This window comes from Puma concolor, chromosome C1 (genome assembly GCF_028749965.1).
Source record: "Puma concolor isolate L17-30 chromosome C1, mPumCon1.1.hap2, whole genome shotgun sequence".
NCBI classification, from domain to species: Eukaryota; Metazoa; Chordata; class Mammalia; order Carnivora; family Felidae; genus Puma; species Puma concolor.
Window position 1 is genome coordinate 118,756,172 of NC_141674.1, and position 16,897 is coordinate 118,773,068.

The window sequence follows — 16,897 nt, forward strand, 5'->3', positions numbered from 1 at the left end:
GAGACTGGAAGCAAGAGGCTGAGTGCAGGCTTTAATCTTCAGATGTTCACACAAAACGACAACCTCCTTTTATTTCCATAGACATACCTTCTTCTTGGTGAAAAGGAAGATGGGGCTTTCTGAGTGGGGGACTCCACATGCATTTACCACCAGCTCCAGGCACAAAAAGGCACCCCCCTCCCCACAAAATGACCTAAGCACCCCACCCACAAGAGCAGCAGTGAACAACTTCAAATGTTACGGCTTTTTCGTTTTGTTCTAACAGCAAAGGCCAGGAGGAGGATGGAATGTGTCCAATTTAAAATGATGACAAAGTTGTTCACGGGCTGATCTTATCAACCTTTCGTGTAAACTGTGTACAAGCGAATACAATGCTGCCAGTCATAAGTTTCTGCTGGGTCCTGTTTGGCAGGTCAAGCTGGTCCAGCGGAGGAAGGAGATACAAGCTAGCCTGCAACAGCCCCAACCCCCACCAGCCTGTCAAAAACTACACATCCCGGGTTCCAGGCCAAGAAAGCCTTCCCGGTGTTTTTTAAATGAAATACATGTCTGGATTTTCTGTGTGTTTTCTACAACTAGGAAACAATTTGATACAAAGAAAGAGATTTGGAACGGCACAGCAATCAGCATAAGAGCTGAGAAATAATAGAGGGAAAAAACAGCGAGTGAACATACTTCACATTACAGACAGATTTATATTGCAGACGCTACCAAAATGCTTCTAAAGTGAACCCTTTCTGGGCTGCCTGGGTGGCTCAGTCAGTGAAGCATCTGACTCTTGATTTCGGCTCAGGTCATGATCTCACAGTTTATGAGTTCGAGCCCCACGTCAGACTCTGCGCTGTCAGAATGCTGCTGGGATTCTCTCTCCCGGTCTCTCTCTGCCCCTCCCCCACTCACACTCACTCATGTTCTCTCTCTTTCTCTCTCTCTCTCTCTCAAAATAAATAAACATTTAAAAAATAAGTAAAATAAAGCCAACCCTTTCTGAGGAGGACTAATGACTGACACCACAGAAATAAAAAGAATTTTAAGAGAATATTAAAAAATTATATGCCAACAAACTGGACAAGCTGGAAGAAATGGATAAAGTCCTAGAAACATATAATCTTCCCAAACGAAATTAGGAAGAAATAGAAAATTTGAACAGACCGGTTACTAGTAACAAAATTGAATTGGTAATAAAAAAAACAAAAAAACCTCCCAACAAATAAAAGTCAATGACCAGATGGCTTCAAGGGTAAATTGCACCAAACATTAAAGAAGAACTAATACCTATTCTTCTCAAACTATTCCAAAAAAAAGAATAGGAAGGAAAACTTCCAAATTCATTCTAGGAGACCAGCATTACCCTAATACCGAAACCAGAGAAAGACACCACAAGAAAAGAAAGCTACAGGCCAATATCTCTGATGAACACAGATGCAAAAATCCTCAACAGAATATCAGCAAGCTAAATTCACAATAATTAGAAGTATCATTCACTACAATCAGGTGGGATTTATTCCAGAGATACAGGAGTGATTCGATACTTGCAAATCAATGTGATAATATCACATTAAAAAAAGAAAGGATAAAAACCATATGATCATCTCGATAGACACAGAAAAAACATGTGACAAAATACAACATCCATTCATGATAAAAACTCCCAACAAAGTGGATTTAGAGGGAATATACCTCAATATAATAAAGGCCATATATGAAAAACCCACAGCTAACATCATACTCAATGGTGAAAAACTGAGAGCGTTTCTTCTATGATCAAGAACAAGAAAAGATGTCCACTCTCACCACGTTTATTCAAAATAGTCCTGAAGTCCTGGCCACAGCAATAAGACAAGAAAAAGAAATAAAAGGCATACAAATTAAAAGGGAAGAAGTAAAACTGTCACTATTTGCAGATGAAATGATACTATATACAGAAAACCCTAAAGATACCACCCACACACACAAAGACTGTTAGAAGAGATAAATAAATTCAATAAAGTTGTAGGATACAAAATTAATATACAAAACTCTGTTGTGTTTCTATATACCAAAACTGAAGTAGCAGAAAGAAGAATTAAGAAAACAATTCCATTTACAATTGCACCAAAAAGAATAAAACACCTTGGTGGGAATAAACTCTACCAAGGCGTGAAAGACCTCAACTCTGAAAACTGTAAGACACTGATAAAAGAAATTAAAGATGACACAAACAAATAGAAAGATATTTCATGTTCACAGACTGGAAGAATTAATATTGTTAAAGTGTCCATCCTCCTCAGAGCGATCTAGAGATTCAGTGCAGTCCCTATCAAAATACCAATGGTATTTTTCACAAAACTAGAACAGATAATCATAAAATTTGTATGGAACCACAAAAGACTTTGAAAAGCCAATCAGTCTTAAGAAAGAAGGAGGTATCATAATCCCAGGTTTCAACACATACTTCTCCAAAGCTTTAGTAATCCAAACAGTATGGTACTGGCTCAAAAACAGACACAAGGATCAACAGAATAGGAGAGAGGGCAGAGAAATAGACCCATGAGTATATGGTCAATTAATCTAAGACAAAGGAGGCAAGAATATGCATGGGGCGGGGGGGTTAGTCTTTTCAATAAATGGTGCTGGGAAAACTAGACAGCCACATGCAAAAGAATGGAGCTGGACCACTTTCTTACACCACACACAACAATAAACTCAAAATAGATTAAAGGCCTAGATGTGAGACCTAAAACCATAAAACTCATAAAAGAAACAGAGGCATGAGCATTGGGTGTTGCATGGAAACAATGAATCACTATATTGTACATCTGAAACTGTTATTATACTGTATGTTAACTAACTGGAATTTAAATAAAAACTTGAGGGAAAATAAAAAGAAAACACAGGCAGTCATTTTTTGGACATCAGCCTGAGCAACATATTTATGGATCTGTCTTTTCAGGCAAGGGAGACAAAAGCAAAAATAAACTACTGGGACTATACTGAAATAAAAACCCTTTGCACAGGGAAGGAAACCATCAACAAAAGAAAAAGACAACTCACCAAATGGGAGAAGATACTTGCAAATCATATATCCGATAAGGGGTTAATATCCAGGATATAAAGAACTTCTACAACTCAACACCTAAAAACCAAATAATCTGATTTAAAAATACACAGAGGACCTGAATAGACATTTTGGCCAGGGAGACACAAGGACGGCCAGCAGGCACATGAAAAGACACATCAGTAATCCTCAGGGAAATGCAAATCAAAACCGTAATGAGATAATCACCTCTCACACCAGTCAGGCTAGTATTTTGTCAAAAAGAAAAGAAAAGAAGTGTTGACAATGATGTGGAGAAAAGGGACCGCTCCCTGCCCTGCTGGTGGGAACGCAAACTGGTGCAGTCACTGTGGAAAACAGTATGGAGGTTCCTCAAAAAATGAAAAACAGGAAAACCATATGATCCAGTAATTGCACTACTGGGCATTTACCAAAAGAAGATGAAAACACTAATTTGAAAAGATATACGCACCCTGATGTATATAGCAGCATGATTTACAACAGCCAAATTATGGAAGCAATCCATCGATAGATGAATGGATAAAGAAGATGTGGAACATAATACAGTGGAATGATATCACTCAGGCATGTAAAAAGAAGGGAAGCTTGCCATTTGCAACAACATGGATGGACCTAGGGGGTATTTGGCTCCCCTAACAAGACAGAGAAAGACAGATGCCATATTATTTCACTTACATGTGGAATCTAAAAAAACAAAACAAACAAAAACAGACTCAAATACAGAGAACAAACTGGTGATTGCCCAAGGGGAGGAAGGTGGGAGGATGGGTGTAAAAGATAAAGGGGACTTGAGATACAAACTTCCAGTTATAAAATAAATAAGTCACAGGGATGAAAAGTACAGCCTAGGGAATATAGTCAGTAACACTGTAATAACATTGTACAGTGACAGACCGTGATTACATCTACCATAGTGAGCACTGAGTAATATACACAATTGTTAAATCAATTTGTTGTGCGCCTGAAGTGAAGGTAACATTGTATGTCGATTATACTTGAACAATAAATAAAAATTGTTTAAAAAATAAAGGGAGCCCCTTTTAATACCAACATCCTAAACACCAATGTTCTTCTAGACTCATTTCAAGCTAAAGTAAAGCTTGGTCACAAATCTGTCCCTCTCAGGTAAGAAGTAGAGGAGAATTATTTCCCCATAAGAAGGAGCAACATGAGATGCAATCTGGGGGCTTCAGATGCTGACGCCGCATAATACAAAGCAGACATATCCACTGCTCGGCTGCCAAAATGAGGTGGGTTTAGATGTTACAAGAGCACAGATCATGAAGTAAGAGCTAACAAACAAGGTGAAGGCAGAAGGGAAAGCCTCATCTATAAGGCTGTTCACTTTAACTGTGTGGCAACCGCTCTGAACCTTAGTTCTTTAGAAAAAACCCCAAAACCTAACAATAGCGATCACTAGTAGGTGGATCTTCCAACTGTCAAATGTTCAGCATTGTCGGGGCCCCTGGGTGGCTCAGTTGATTACCATCTGACTCTCGGTTTCAGCTCAGGTCATGATCTCACGTTTCGTGAGTTCAAGCCCCACATCAGGCCCTAAGCTGACAGCACGGAGCCTGCTTGGGTTTCTCTCGCCCTCTTTCTCTGCCCTTCCCCCACTTGTGCTGTCTCTGTCTCTCTCAAAATAAGTAAACAAACTTAAAAAAATTATTAAAAAAAAAAAAAAGATTTTCAGCATTGTCAAGGTCCCCCTTTCACCAGCGTCAGATTTGAATGAGAAAGTACACTGGGCATGGCTAAGAGACAGAAGAGAAGGGAAGGGGAGGGGGAAGGGAAAAGGGAAAGGGAAGGGGAGGGGATGGGAGAGTTGATTCCTGAGAGCAAATAGTATTTGGAGACTAAGTTACAAACACAGAACACATTGGCTCTGCCGGTGGACAGTAAGGGGAAAAGAATAAATCTAACCGATAAGTCACTGACAACAAAATCAAGGTACAACATGTTTCCCTGGGGAAGCCCCTAAGAACCCGCTGATGGATTTGGCTCCTGGAGAACCACAGGCCGCAGCAGATGAGAGCACAGAGGTGCCACTGTGGCCGTCCTTCCAGCACTGCCTTCACTGACCCCGGGGCCATACTTCCAGGGGCCAACCTTAAGCATGCTCTAACAAAGACTCAAGACAAAGTGAGGGGACTCTGCTCTGGGTTGTTTTAAATCCACGGTCAAACCCTCCCAGGGCTTCTCACTGTACTGGCTGAGACATCTGGAAAAGTCAGTTCTCCCCTACTTTCCACAAATGGTTCCCTCAAAACCAAACAGATGAGACATCTACGTGCTGCAGTTTCCCAAGAAACACACAAAGAGCGCACACCTACCTTGTCCACGTTGGCCCGCGTTTTAGCCGACGTCTCCACGTACTGCACACCCCACTCCTCTGCTTTCGTCCTGGCCTCCTCGACGGGCACCTGCCTCCGCTCCTCTAGGTCGGACTTGTTTCCCACGACCAGCAATGGGATTTTATCTTCTTCTGCCTTAACGCGGAGGATCTGTTCCCTAAGGCATTGCATCAAAATAAAGCAGCTAAGAAAGCTAGAATGAGAACTCAATTTCACCGATGCATCTAAAATGAATGGCTTTCCTACGGCAGAAAAAATTGTTATGCTCGGACGTGTCCCAAGGCAGCATTCCCCAGATCCTGTGACAAACAAGTGTTTTCAAAGCCTGGTTCTCAGTTTGCCTACATCAGGAGGACCTGGGGTGCTCGTCACAAACACGGGTTTCTGGGCCCAACAGGAGGCCCACAGAAGGAATGTCTGAATAGGAGCCCAGGATTCTGCGTTTCAACAGGGTCCCCAACTGATGCTTAGGCACCAAAACTTCTTAACAAAAAGAACAACTTAGGAACTCTGGGATAAAAACAAGCTAAAAGAAGTATCTTCAGGGGCCGCCTGGGTGGCTTGGTCGGTTAAGCACCCAACCCTTGATTCCCTCTCAGTTCAAGATCTCACAGTTCATGAGTTCGAGCCCCGCATCAGGCTCTGAGCTGCCAGCATGGAGCCTGCTTGGGATTCTTTCTCTCCCTCTCTCTCTCTGGCCCTCCCTTGCTCTCTCTCTGTCTCTCTAATTAATTAAATAAATATTAAAAGAAGTATCTTCATACATAAAATGCGTAATAATTCTCCTGAAAACATGGTATGATTTCTTTGTGACACTAACAGCTGTGAAATCAGTGTTTTTCATATGGAAGGTGGCAGTCTATTAGTGGATCGTGAAATCAGTTTAATGGGTCACAACCAGCAACGTTTTTTTCCCTCAGTGAAACAGAACACCATAGACCAGGGCAGAAACATCAGAGGGGATCTCAAGTATGACATGAAGTATGTTTTGTGAAACTTCTGTTTCGATTACATCTGTATGCGTATATGCACCTGCCCCCCCCCCCCCCGACTCCCCGCACCTCTCCCCACCACAGTTTCCATTTAGATATAGTAAATGTTACAAGCAATGGAATGAGGTCAGTTAAGTTAGGCACTAATCATGTTTTATTGTGTGTCATTTTTCTACTACAAAGTAAAAAAAAAAAAAAAAGGAAAGGAAAGGAAAGAATCCAATATCTATGGAAAAGTGCTTCAAAAACATCTCCTTAAAAAAAAAAAATTAACTGTAACACCTTAAATTTTATCTCTCCTAAAGCTATCAGCTACCTAAATTACTAATCAATACCAAATATTAAAAAAATAAATATTTCATTTCCAGTATTTTGGTCCAGTGAAGACATTTCTACTTTCACATTCCAATATATTCCCAAAATAGACCACCTCAAAAGTGTATTTTGTGGGGATCTGTATTGATTTCTCTATGATATAGGGTAATGTTTCAGAATATGAAAATTTAAAAAAAATTTTCCATTAGAGTCAATTTAAGTATCAGATATCAAACATTCTAAGAAAAACGAAAAAGAAGATAAGGAGATGCTTATAAATTGCCTCTAAGTAGCTTTGCTATAGCCTGCATTTCAACAGGGGTCAAAGAACATGCTACATTTAGAAGTTACGTGATCAGCACAAATTATGACAAGAAAAACTGATAGCTCTCTGGCTCATTAGTCATGCAGAGGTTTGTAAAATGACCTCATTAATAAACATATTCATGCAAAAATAGAAGTACCGATTCTGGTCTCTTATAAAAAAAAACCTAGCTTTTGAGCTTATTGAATATTGTCTAGGGCAAACTTCAAGGAAGATGGAGCATGTTAACATTTTGTTTTATGTTGGGACCTTTCCATAAATACAGAAATGCTATGTTTGAAATCTGTTAACAGGCATAAAGGAGTTTAACCACAAAGACTCAGATGCCCTACTTCCATTTTCCATTTCTGATGCCGTGAGAAACCTGGACAGCCTCGTGACTTTTCTCTGAATGTCCGGAGCTCAAGTCAGAAGAGCTAACCTGCCCTCCCTTATTCTTTTAGGTAGTCATCTGTCCTTTTTCTCCTAAGGACGTCTGTTCTCACATAATGACCGAAACCCACCTCCCAAGACGAGATGAGACTGCTCCAAATCCCTGAGGACACATGGCTTTGTGTGCGTGGTGCGGGGCGACAGGACGAGGCTGGCACTGTGTCTTCTCTGGACGTGACTCTCCCACTGCCCTCCACGTCCTTTCTTGGTGAGTCATGGGGTAATGGGAAATCAAAAGGCTCGGACATTCAAGATAATAAGGAAGTGTGTGCATCCGTCCTGTTTTATCCTCAAGGATGCACTCACAATTATGAATACATCCACTGTACCCACATAGAGAAAACCCTAGGCATGTCGGGAAAGTCTGAAAACTCACAGGACTTCTCCTAAGAGTCCTGGTCATTTAACTGATCGCCACCATGCACGTACTATAGTACCAGAGAATTTAGATGTGCCACCTTTGAAGACTTGACACTATGAAGCCGAGCAAGTGACGACCACTGTGTTTACCTGGGTTCACCCCTTGAGGGCCCCCTGGCTCACTGATGCTTCCTTCCAAATCTTGTGGGGGGAAATTTAGTTTCCTCATTTTCACCTTTGGCTGACCCCTTAACTTCTGACCAGAACTTGCTAAAGAATGGGAAAAAAAAATTATGGATTTTCTTCCCTTTTTAGTTCCCTGTTAGACTCTAGATTTGCTTCTTAAAATCAAAAGTCATCTGGACAGATATGTTTATAAGGGGAGTAGATAAGAGAAAGAAAACAAGCGTGTAGGGTAAAGAGAAAGACGCCATCCCCATCAGAATTCCTCTAAGAATTATGCCTAACAGCTCACAATTTCTTGGTAACAATGAACTTCAGGTATCTTTAACCACTGCACTTAAAATGAATAACAGCGGTTCATATTCTACTCACTGTTAAGCACCATGTGCCCACACTGTGACAGGGCCTGGGGACACAGCGTGGTACAGGATGGCCGTGGCTTCTGCCCTTACACATGGACAGCCCAAAGCATCATTTCATTTCATCTCATCAAGTAACAAGTACACTTTCAGACAGAGAAACAGAATCTCCAATGCCAAGTAAACCTGCTCAGGGTCCCCAAACTGCTAGGTGGCAGGGCAAGGATTCAAACCCAGGTCTGCCTGATTCTAAAGCTGGGCTCTTTTCACTCACCTATGTTACAAGTCCTACAGATGCCGCAAACGGTCACTCTAACTGACATCTTTCACTCTCCTGACAATGTTTCATCAACCTCAAAACAGATCAAAATGATGACTTTTCCAGCAAAATTATAAAAAGGATAAAGATAGTTAACCCATTGATCACTGTCTCTTAGGATTTATATGAAAACAAAATTAGAAGTTCTTGAGTGTATGGAATGGCTTCGTCCTCTTAAGATTCCTTTTTTTTCTTCAATGTTTATTTATTTTGAGAGAGAGCACGCATGTGCACACATGAGTGGGGGAGGGGAAGAGAGAAAGGGAGAGAGAGAATCCCAAGCAGGCTCCACGCTGTCAATGCAGAGCCCGACGCTGGGCATCTCACAAACCACGAGATCATGACCTGAGCTGACATCAAGAGTCCGACGCTTAATCAACTGAGCCACCTCTGAAGATTCTTAAGGTAATTTATATTCAAAAATTATAAAAATGGGGAAGCCCAAAGAGATGATAACAAATGGGGGGCTCTCATGTGCCAAGATTCAAAAAGCCCCAGAACATCCGTCAGCGGAATTCTTCTTAATAACAAGCCCAACCCTCTGTTATTATGCTCAGCCCCAGATTCCTGCCAAGCTGACCACGTGAGAAAGACAGGCAGAAAGTCTCCTGGAGGCTGGAGGCTCTTTCGTTTCACACATACCTGAATTCGGCAGTTGCTGTAAATGATTCATGTTCTGTGATCGAGAACACGAGGAGAAAACCTTCCCCACTGCGAAAGTAGTTGTCTCGAATGGCTGCATAGTCCTCTTGTCCAGCCGTGTCCAGAATATCTATCTGGACTTCTTCTCCATCAAGAACCACTTTCTTTCTGTAACTGTCAGCTTTGGTAGGTTCATAGTCTTCTACAAACTGCGGGAATAAACAACATTATCAGTAATTAACAACATACTAAGGGAAAGAAAATTTGCCAAAGAAATAAATTTCAATATATGGGCACCTGGCCTATAATCAACTGAATATTTATTGAGTATTCATAATTATCACACTATGTTTAAGGCACTATAAAAAAATAACTCCTTCTTTAACACTTCTTTATTGCTCTCGGTTCTATTGCTTTTTGTTTTTATTTTTGTTTTCATGGTTTTAATATAATGTATTGTCAAATTGGCTCACATACACTATGTACAGTGTGCTCTTGGTTTTGGGGGTAGACAAGAGCCAATATTCCCATTTTGTAGATGAGGAGACCAAGCATAGGGCAGAAAGAACACTTGGTGATATTATTCACAGTATAAAATTATAATATAAACACTGGCAAGAGTGAGAAACAGAAGCTCTTACACACAATCAACAGAAGTATAAAACTCATCTGAAAAGTGACTTGACAAGAGGGACTAAGGGGATTAAACAGCCAACATGATAAACTTCAAATGGGTCAAAAATTAATATAAAAAATAAGCCCATCAAGTATCAGAAGAAAACATGGGTGAAATCCTTGTATTACCTTGAAGTAGGGAAGGCCTTTTTAACTATGACTCAAAATCCAGAAGCCATGTAAGAAAAAATTGATAAATTAGACTACATAAAAAACTTATTAAACTTCCATATGGCATAACACACTATTTAAAAAAAGACAAATGACAAACAGGGAAAAAGTATTTGAACCCATATCACAAAGAGCTATATTTAAACAGTTCCTAGAAACAGGCAGAAAAAAACATCAATAATCCAACGGGGAAAAGTGGCAACAGACATAAACAATTGACAGAAAAATACATACCTATGATGCTAATCATACAAAAAGATGTTCATCCTCACTAATATAGAGAATGGAAATTATTGACAACACAGAGATACCGTTTTTCACCTACCAGACCGGCAAAAAACCCAACGTCGGACAACATACTCTGGGGAAAAGGCCCTCTTGCACATGGCTGGTGGGAGTAGAGAACAGCACAGCCTTTACGGGGATGAACACGGCAACATCTAACAGCAGTGGAGAAGCGCTCATCTCCCAGCCACCCTGCTTCTAGGAATCTAATCTACAGCAACACACAAGGGGATCACTGTGGCACTGTGTGTAACAGCAAATGGTCAATAACCACCCAAACGCCCAACAACAGGCACCCATCAACGGAATACTACACAGGTATAAAAAAACGACAAAGAGAACCATGCACAGATACACAGCGATCTCCGGAAGATAACAGTCTACCTTTTGCGTAAGGAAAGGAAGGAGAATAAAGAATAAGATAGGTGTGTATGAGTATGTATAGCTGTTTTTGTGTGTATGTATATATATGTATGTGTGTGTGTGTGTGTGTGTATCTTAATAGGCACATATATGCATATGTATGTATGTATTTATGCATATATTTGCCAAAGAGATTCCCTGAAAAGACAAACAAAACAAATTTAAAAGCTGTGAAACAGAAAACAGAAGCAAATGAATCTGAACGAATGTTAAATTGGTAATAGAGCCACACAGAGAACTAATTCAAGAGACTTTAGTACAGAATATTTTGATAGCATGCATCCTACTAAAAGAGACAAAGGACAAAAAGTTTCAAAAACTGCTAAACTTCTCTTGGCTTGTATTATTGAGTAATAATGATATTAGTAATTCAAAGCTATTTTCTTTATATCGTGGTATACATCAAATAAGTAATTATTTTAATGATGTCAGAAGTTACAGATATTCAGGAAAAAAACTAAATTAATGACAGCAATGTACCATTAAAATAGAATTGGTGCGGGTGGCCTGAGTGGCTCAGTTGGTTAAGCAGCCAACTTCGGCTCAGGTCCCCATCTCATGGTTCAAGCCCTGTGTCAGGCTCTGTGCTGACAGCTCGAAGCCTGGAGCCTGCTTCAGATTCTGTGTCTCCCTCTCTTTCTGCCCCTTCCCTGCTTGTGCTCGGTCTCTCTCACTTTCAAAAATAAGTAATAAAACATTTTTTAAAAATTAAAAAAAAGGAATTGGTGCTGGTTTAAGCAGATATCTAGATGCGAAAGAATGAAGTGGGACCCCTACTTCCTATCACGTACAAAAATTAACTCAAAATGGATCAAGACCAAATTGTAAAAACTAAAACTATAAACTCTAAGAAGAAAACAGGTGTGAATCTTTATGACCTTGGATGTGGCAATGCATTCTTAGATAGGACATCAAAAGCACAGGCAACAAAAGAAAAAGTAGATAAACTGAACTTCATTAAAATGTAAAACTTTCATGCTTCAAAGGACATCATCAAGAAAGTGAAAAGATAACCCATAAAATGAGAGAAAATATTTGTAAATCATGTATCTAATAGGAGACTTATATTCCGAATACACAAAACATTCTTAAAGTTCAACAATAAAAAGACAAATAACCCAATTTAAAAATAGACAAAAGAGGGGCACCTGCATGGCTCAGTCGGTTAAGAGGCCAACCAGCTCAAGTCATGACCTTGCCGTCTGTGGGTTCGAGCCCCACGTCAGGCTCTGTGCTGGTAGCTTGGAGCCTGGAGCCTGGAGCCTGCTCGGGATTCTGTGTCTCCCTCTCTCTCTGTCCCTGCTTGCTCTCTGTCTCTCTCTTTCTCTCTCAAATAATAAACATTTTGAAAAAATTTTAAAAAAATAGATAAAAGACCTGAATGAACATTTCTCCAAAGAAGATACACAGGTGGCCAACAGGCATGTGAAACAAGGCGCAACATCATCAGTCACTAGGGAACTGCCAATCAGAACCACAGTGAGATACTGCTTCATACTCACTAGGATGTATGATCAAAAAGAGACAATAACAAGCATTGGCAAGGATACAGAGAAATCGGAACCCTCACACATTGCTTGTGGGGTTATAAGATGGTACAGCTGCTATGGAAAAAAGTTTTGCACTTCTCAAAAAGTTATACATAGAGTTACCATATGACCTGGCAAGTTTCATGCCTCGGTATATTTACGCAAGGGAATTTAAGACATAAGTCTACACAAAAATTTATGCGCATGTGTTCACAGCAACATTATTCAAAATAGCAAAAAAGTAGAAACAATCCAAAAGTCCATCACTTGATGAACGGATAAACAAAACACAGCATATCCAGACAACGGAATATTATTCCGTGAAAAAACCTGATGCAGGTTACAACATGGATGAGCTTTCAAGACATTGAAAGAAAGTCTGATACGACGTGAAAGGAGCCTGATAGAACGATCACATGATGTACGATTCCATTTATTTGAAATGTCCAGAACAGGTAAATCCATAAAAACAAAATGGTTGCCAAGAACCCGAAGTGGAAGCAGGGGAGGCAGAAATGAGGAAAGACTGCTGATATTAGGGTGTTTTCTTCTCTTTTGTGGAGGGAGAAAATTGTTCTAACATTATATAATAGTGATGGTTGCATGCCTGTGTGAATATGCTAAAAAAAATCATTGAATTGTACACTTCAAAAGGATGAATACCATGGTGTATGAATTATATCTTAAGAAACTAATTTAAATTTTTAAAAATTTAAAAATTGAATTGAGGGGCGCCTGGGTGGCTCAGTCGGTTAAGTGTCCAACTTTGGCTCAGGTAACAATCTCACAGTTCATGGGTTCGAGCCCCACATCGGGCTCTCTGCTGTCAGCAGTGAGCCAGCTTCGGATCCTCTGTCTCCCTCTCTCTCTGCCCCTTCCCTGCTCATTCTCTTTCTCTTTCTCTCTCAAAACTAAATAAAACATTTAAAAAGAATTGAGATTATCAGTGTGAACTTAGTGGGCCCTTTGAAGAACACCCTTAAAAAAAGCCTTGTACTGATTTTAAGCCCCAAAATAAAAAAAACGACAAGATTTTTAGTATTAGGTTCTTACATTTGTACTAGCAGTTATCTTAAACTAGACAAAATGTGGAAATTTACCTGTTTTACAACAGTGTCCTATTAACTCCTTTCCAAAGAGACAAATCCATGCCCCCAAAACCCAAGCACCCAGTGCAAATCTCTAAATACCACCATGAAGCATCTCAAGTGCGTATTTCTGAGCTTTCAAGGTTAAAAAGGTCCACAGACTCGCTGGACACGGGATGTCTGAATGTCCTCATAGCGACTGCATACCTCTGTGTCAGTGAAAAGTGTACAGATTATTAGAACATAGACTACAATCTTGATTTTCCACTTTTCCATTAGAAAGTCCTGGAGTCTTGGTATCTGTTAAGACGATCCACACTCCTGGCCTTGGGGGGCGGTGTGTGAGTCAGTTTCACATGCCTAAGACACACAGATTCCCCAGGGATCTGTGTCTAAACTGCCTTAGCCAGCCACTGACAGTCTGCCGTGGTTGCTGTCAAAGTCCCCGGTCACCAACCTCACATGGTCCGTAGCTTTAGAAGTCTTCAAGTATGTTAGGTCAAGGATAAAAAGATTAAGATCTCCCTCCAATTTTTCTCAAAGTCAGACCTTAGCCAAAAATAAAAACTTCTGGGACCACTGCCCCTTGCATAATCCAACCCTCATAGCAATTTCACCATATAAGCTCTTTTTTTTTTTTTTTTTTTTTTTTTTAACTTGAGGTAAAGCCCTGGACCAAGAATAAAGAATGCGGGATGTGGGTAGACTTTAGGTAACTGGCATCCCGGAGCACAGGACTGTTCCCTTTTCTGTGAAATCAGGCTTGACCAGGTGATCTCTCAGGCAGGAATCACCACACTTGGCCATACATCAGACTGCCGGGAGAGCTGCGCATAAAATGAGAGTCCCCATTTTCAACTCTAGAAATGTTATTCAGAAGGTGATCGGCTAAGTTTGGGAATTGCTGCTAAGATCTCTAAGATCTCTTCAAGCTCCAAGACTATGATTCTGGAACTCTCCTGTCCAATATAGTAGCCACTAGCCACATTTGCTGGAACTCTAGTCACATGTGCAGACAGTACAGATACAGAACGTTTTCGTCGTGGCAGAAGGTCCTACTGGACAGCATTGCTTTAGAAATCAATTAAAGACTTCTCCAGACATACATTAATCCATCTCTATTCTTTCCTTGCTCTCATTTTACCATTTCTTCAACTGCTGCTCTCCAGTCCTCAACTATGTTTGCCCATGAAAAAATAGACTAAGAACAAGCCTAGTTTTCCCTTGTTTCTCTGAAGATACGAGGAAGAAGGGACAAAACTCTTCTGTGTGCATCTTCCCCACCCCCTGCCCCCACTTAACCATACGCACACAAACAAACCTACATAATAAAAATGAAAATCGAGGTTCGACTCTCCTACTAGCTAGTCTCCCGCAGCGTCAGCAGCTGTGCTATTGACAAGACTATTTGGGATGGATAATTCTTGGTTGTGAGGTCTCTCCTGTGCGCCGTAGGGTGTTTAGCACCATCGCTGGCCCCTACCCACTATGTGCTAGTAGTAACTGCCCTCCAGTTGTGACACTCAAAAGTATCTCCAGACATTGGGGCGCCTGGGTGGCTCAGTCGGTTTAGCGGCCGGCTTTGGCTCAGGTCACGATCTCACGGTCCGTGAGTTCGAGCCCTGCGTCGGGCTCTGTGCTGACAGCTCAGAGCCTGGAGCCTGTTTCAGATTCTGTGTCTCCCTCTCTCTGCCCCTCCCCTGCTCATGCTCTGTCTCTCTCTGTCTCTCTCTCTCAAAAATAAATAAATAAACATTTAAAAAATAAAAATAAAAAGACCAATACTGTGGCAAATATACCCTCAGGTGACCCTCAGTGAGTCATGCCCCTGGTATGATACTCTCCTTTTAAATACAGAGGACTCTGTGATTGGCTTCTAACCAACAGAATGTGGGAAAGATCGTGAGATCACCCCATGATTACGTTTCCTTATATAAGAATCTGTCTTAGCTAACCAGAGATGCTCCTACTGGCCTTGAAGAAGCAAGGTGCCACAGAATGAACCACCTATGGAAAGGGCCTGGTGGCAAGGACCTGTGGGCCTCCACCCTACGTCTGCATGAAACCCAACTCTGCCAGCACCCAGAGCTTGGAAGAGGACCTGAGCGTCAGCCAGGCTCACGGCCCCAGCCAACTCTGACTGCAGCCTTGTGGGACCCCGGGCAGAGCAGCCAGCTAAGCCACGCCAGACTCCCAAGCCCTGGAAACTGTAGATAACAAACATGTGTTGTTTCGAGCTGCTAAATTTCTAGTAATTTGTTACATGGCAATAGAAAACCAATACAAATACCACTTATATCACAAAATCCAGCAAAATAACATATTTTTTATTAATTAACTGCCTGCCATAACTCTAGAATACCTTCTTAACTGTTTGTTTGTTCACTGCATTCTCTTTGATTATCTCGTCATACAGGCCAACGATTGTGTAATATTTCCTATAGAGGATGAAAAACAATTTAGTCTTATCCTCTAGCATAATTGGTCCAAGTTTCTCTTTTATTGAAAGTTTAGAAGGATTTTCTTCAGCTTCACAATGACGTGACACTACTAGTAATAGAAGTTTTAGGACTATTGTCAAATTTAAGAAACCTCTCTTAAACTTCCCTGGAAGAGACTATAAGATCTGGAAGAACTTTCCCAACCAGTTTCTAGCTCCACGTCTCGACCCTTGTTTCTCGAGAACTCCACAGCCCACACACTTCCAGAACCAGGTGCCACAGGACCACACTCACACCACGATAACCGCCTGGCCCTGCACCTCACATCACAGTGCCAGGTGAGTCAGCAGAGTGGGTGGTGGGAATATTCCGGGAAGCCATCCCTACAGCGAAATGGCTAGTAATAACTTAACCACATGCCCAAGTGACTCCAAACCACATAAATAGATACCACTAATTCCCAGCTAAATATATCCTTAACCCAACTTCCCTCAGCTAGATCCCAAAAACGGCCATTGCCATTTCAACACCACCCAACAAAAGTTGGACAGAGGGCAAGTCTAGTGAAGATCAGATAATGATCTTCACCGACTGTGGTGACAGGTATCTTCCTTTTGGAAATCCTGTAAAGCACACACCCATGGGAACGTGACGTAAGCGCCGGTCAGAACACTCTGCCCATGGTACCAACCGACGGCCCGGGACATTTGTTGCCACGGGAATCAAAACGGTGTTGTCACATTGGACTCAGCACCAGTTCCATTATCCACACATTAAGTGACATAAATGTGGGGCAAGGATGGTGTGAGCTTTACTTTGCTGCATGGCAGAACTAGAGAGAACCTGATGCCCATCACTTGAGAAAAGATTGTCTTATGACAGCTTAGCTCTCCCTTTCACTACCTTCTGAAAGTGACTGTCACAAAGCTAAATCTGACCTGTTCTT

At 41.1% G+C, this 16,897-nt stretch overlaps 1 protein-coding gene across 2 annotated transcripts in view; it reads right to left on the reverse strand.

Annotated features, from left to right (window-relative positions):
• Window positions 1–16,897, reverse strand: part of RALB (RAS like proto-oncogene B) — a 44,202-nt gene that overhangs the window by 2,269 nt on the left and 25,036 nt on the right. For both annotated transcript variants that reach the window (XM_025912580.2, XM_086718391.1), the window contains exons 3-4: window positions 9,340–9,548; window positions 5,392–5,569 (exon numbers count right to left, since the gene is read on the reverse strand). In XM_025912580.2, the coding sequence (XP_025768365.1) occupies window positions 5,392–5,569; window positions 9,340–9,548 (387 nt within the window). The remainder of the gene's footprint in view (window positions 1–5,391; window positions 5,570–9,339; window positions 9,549–16,897) is intronic.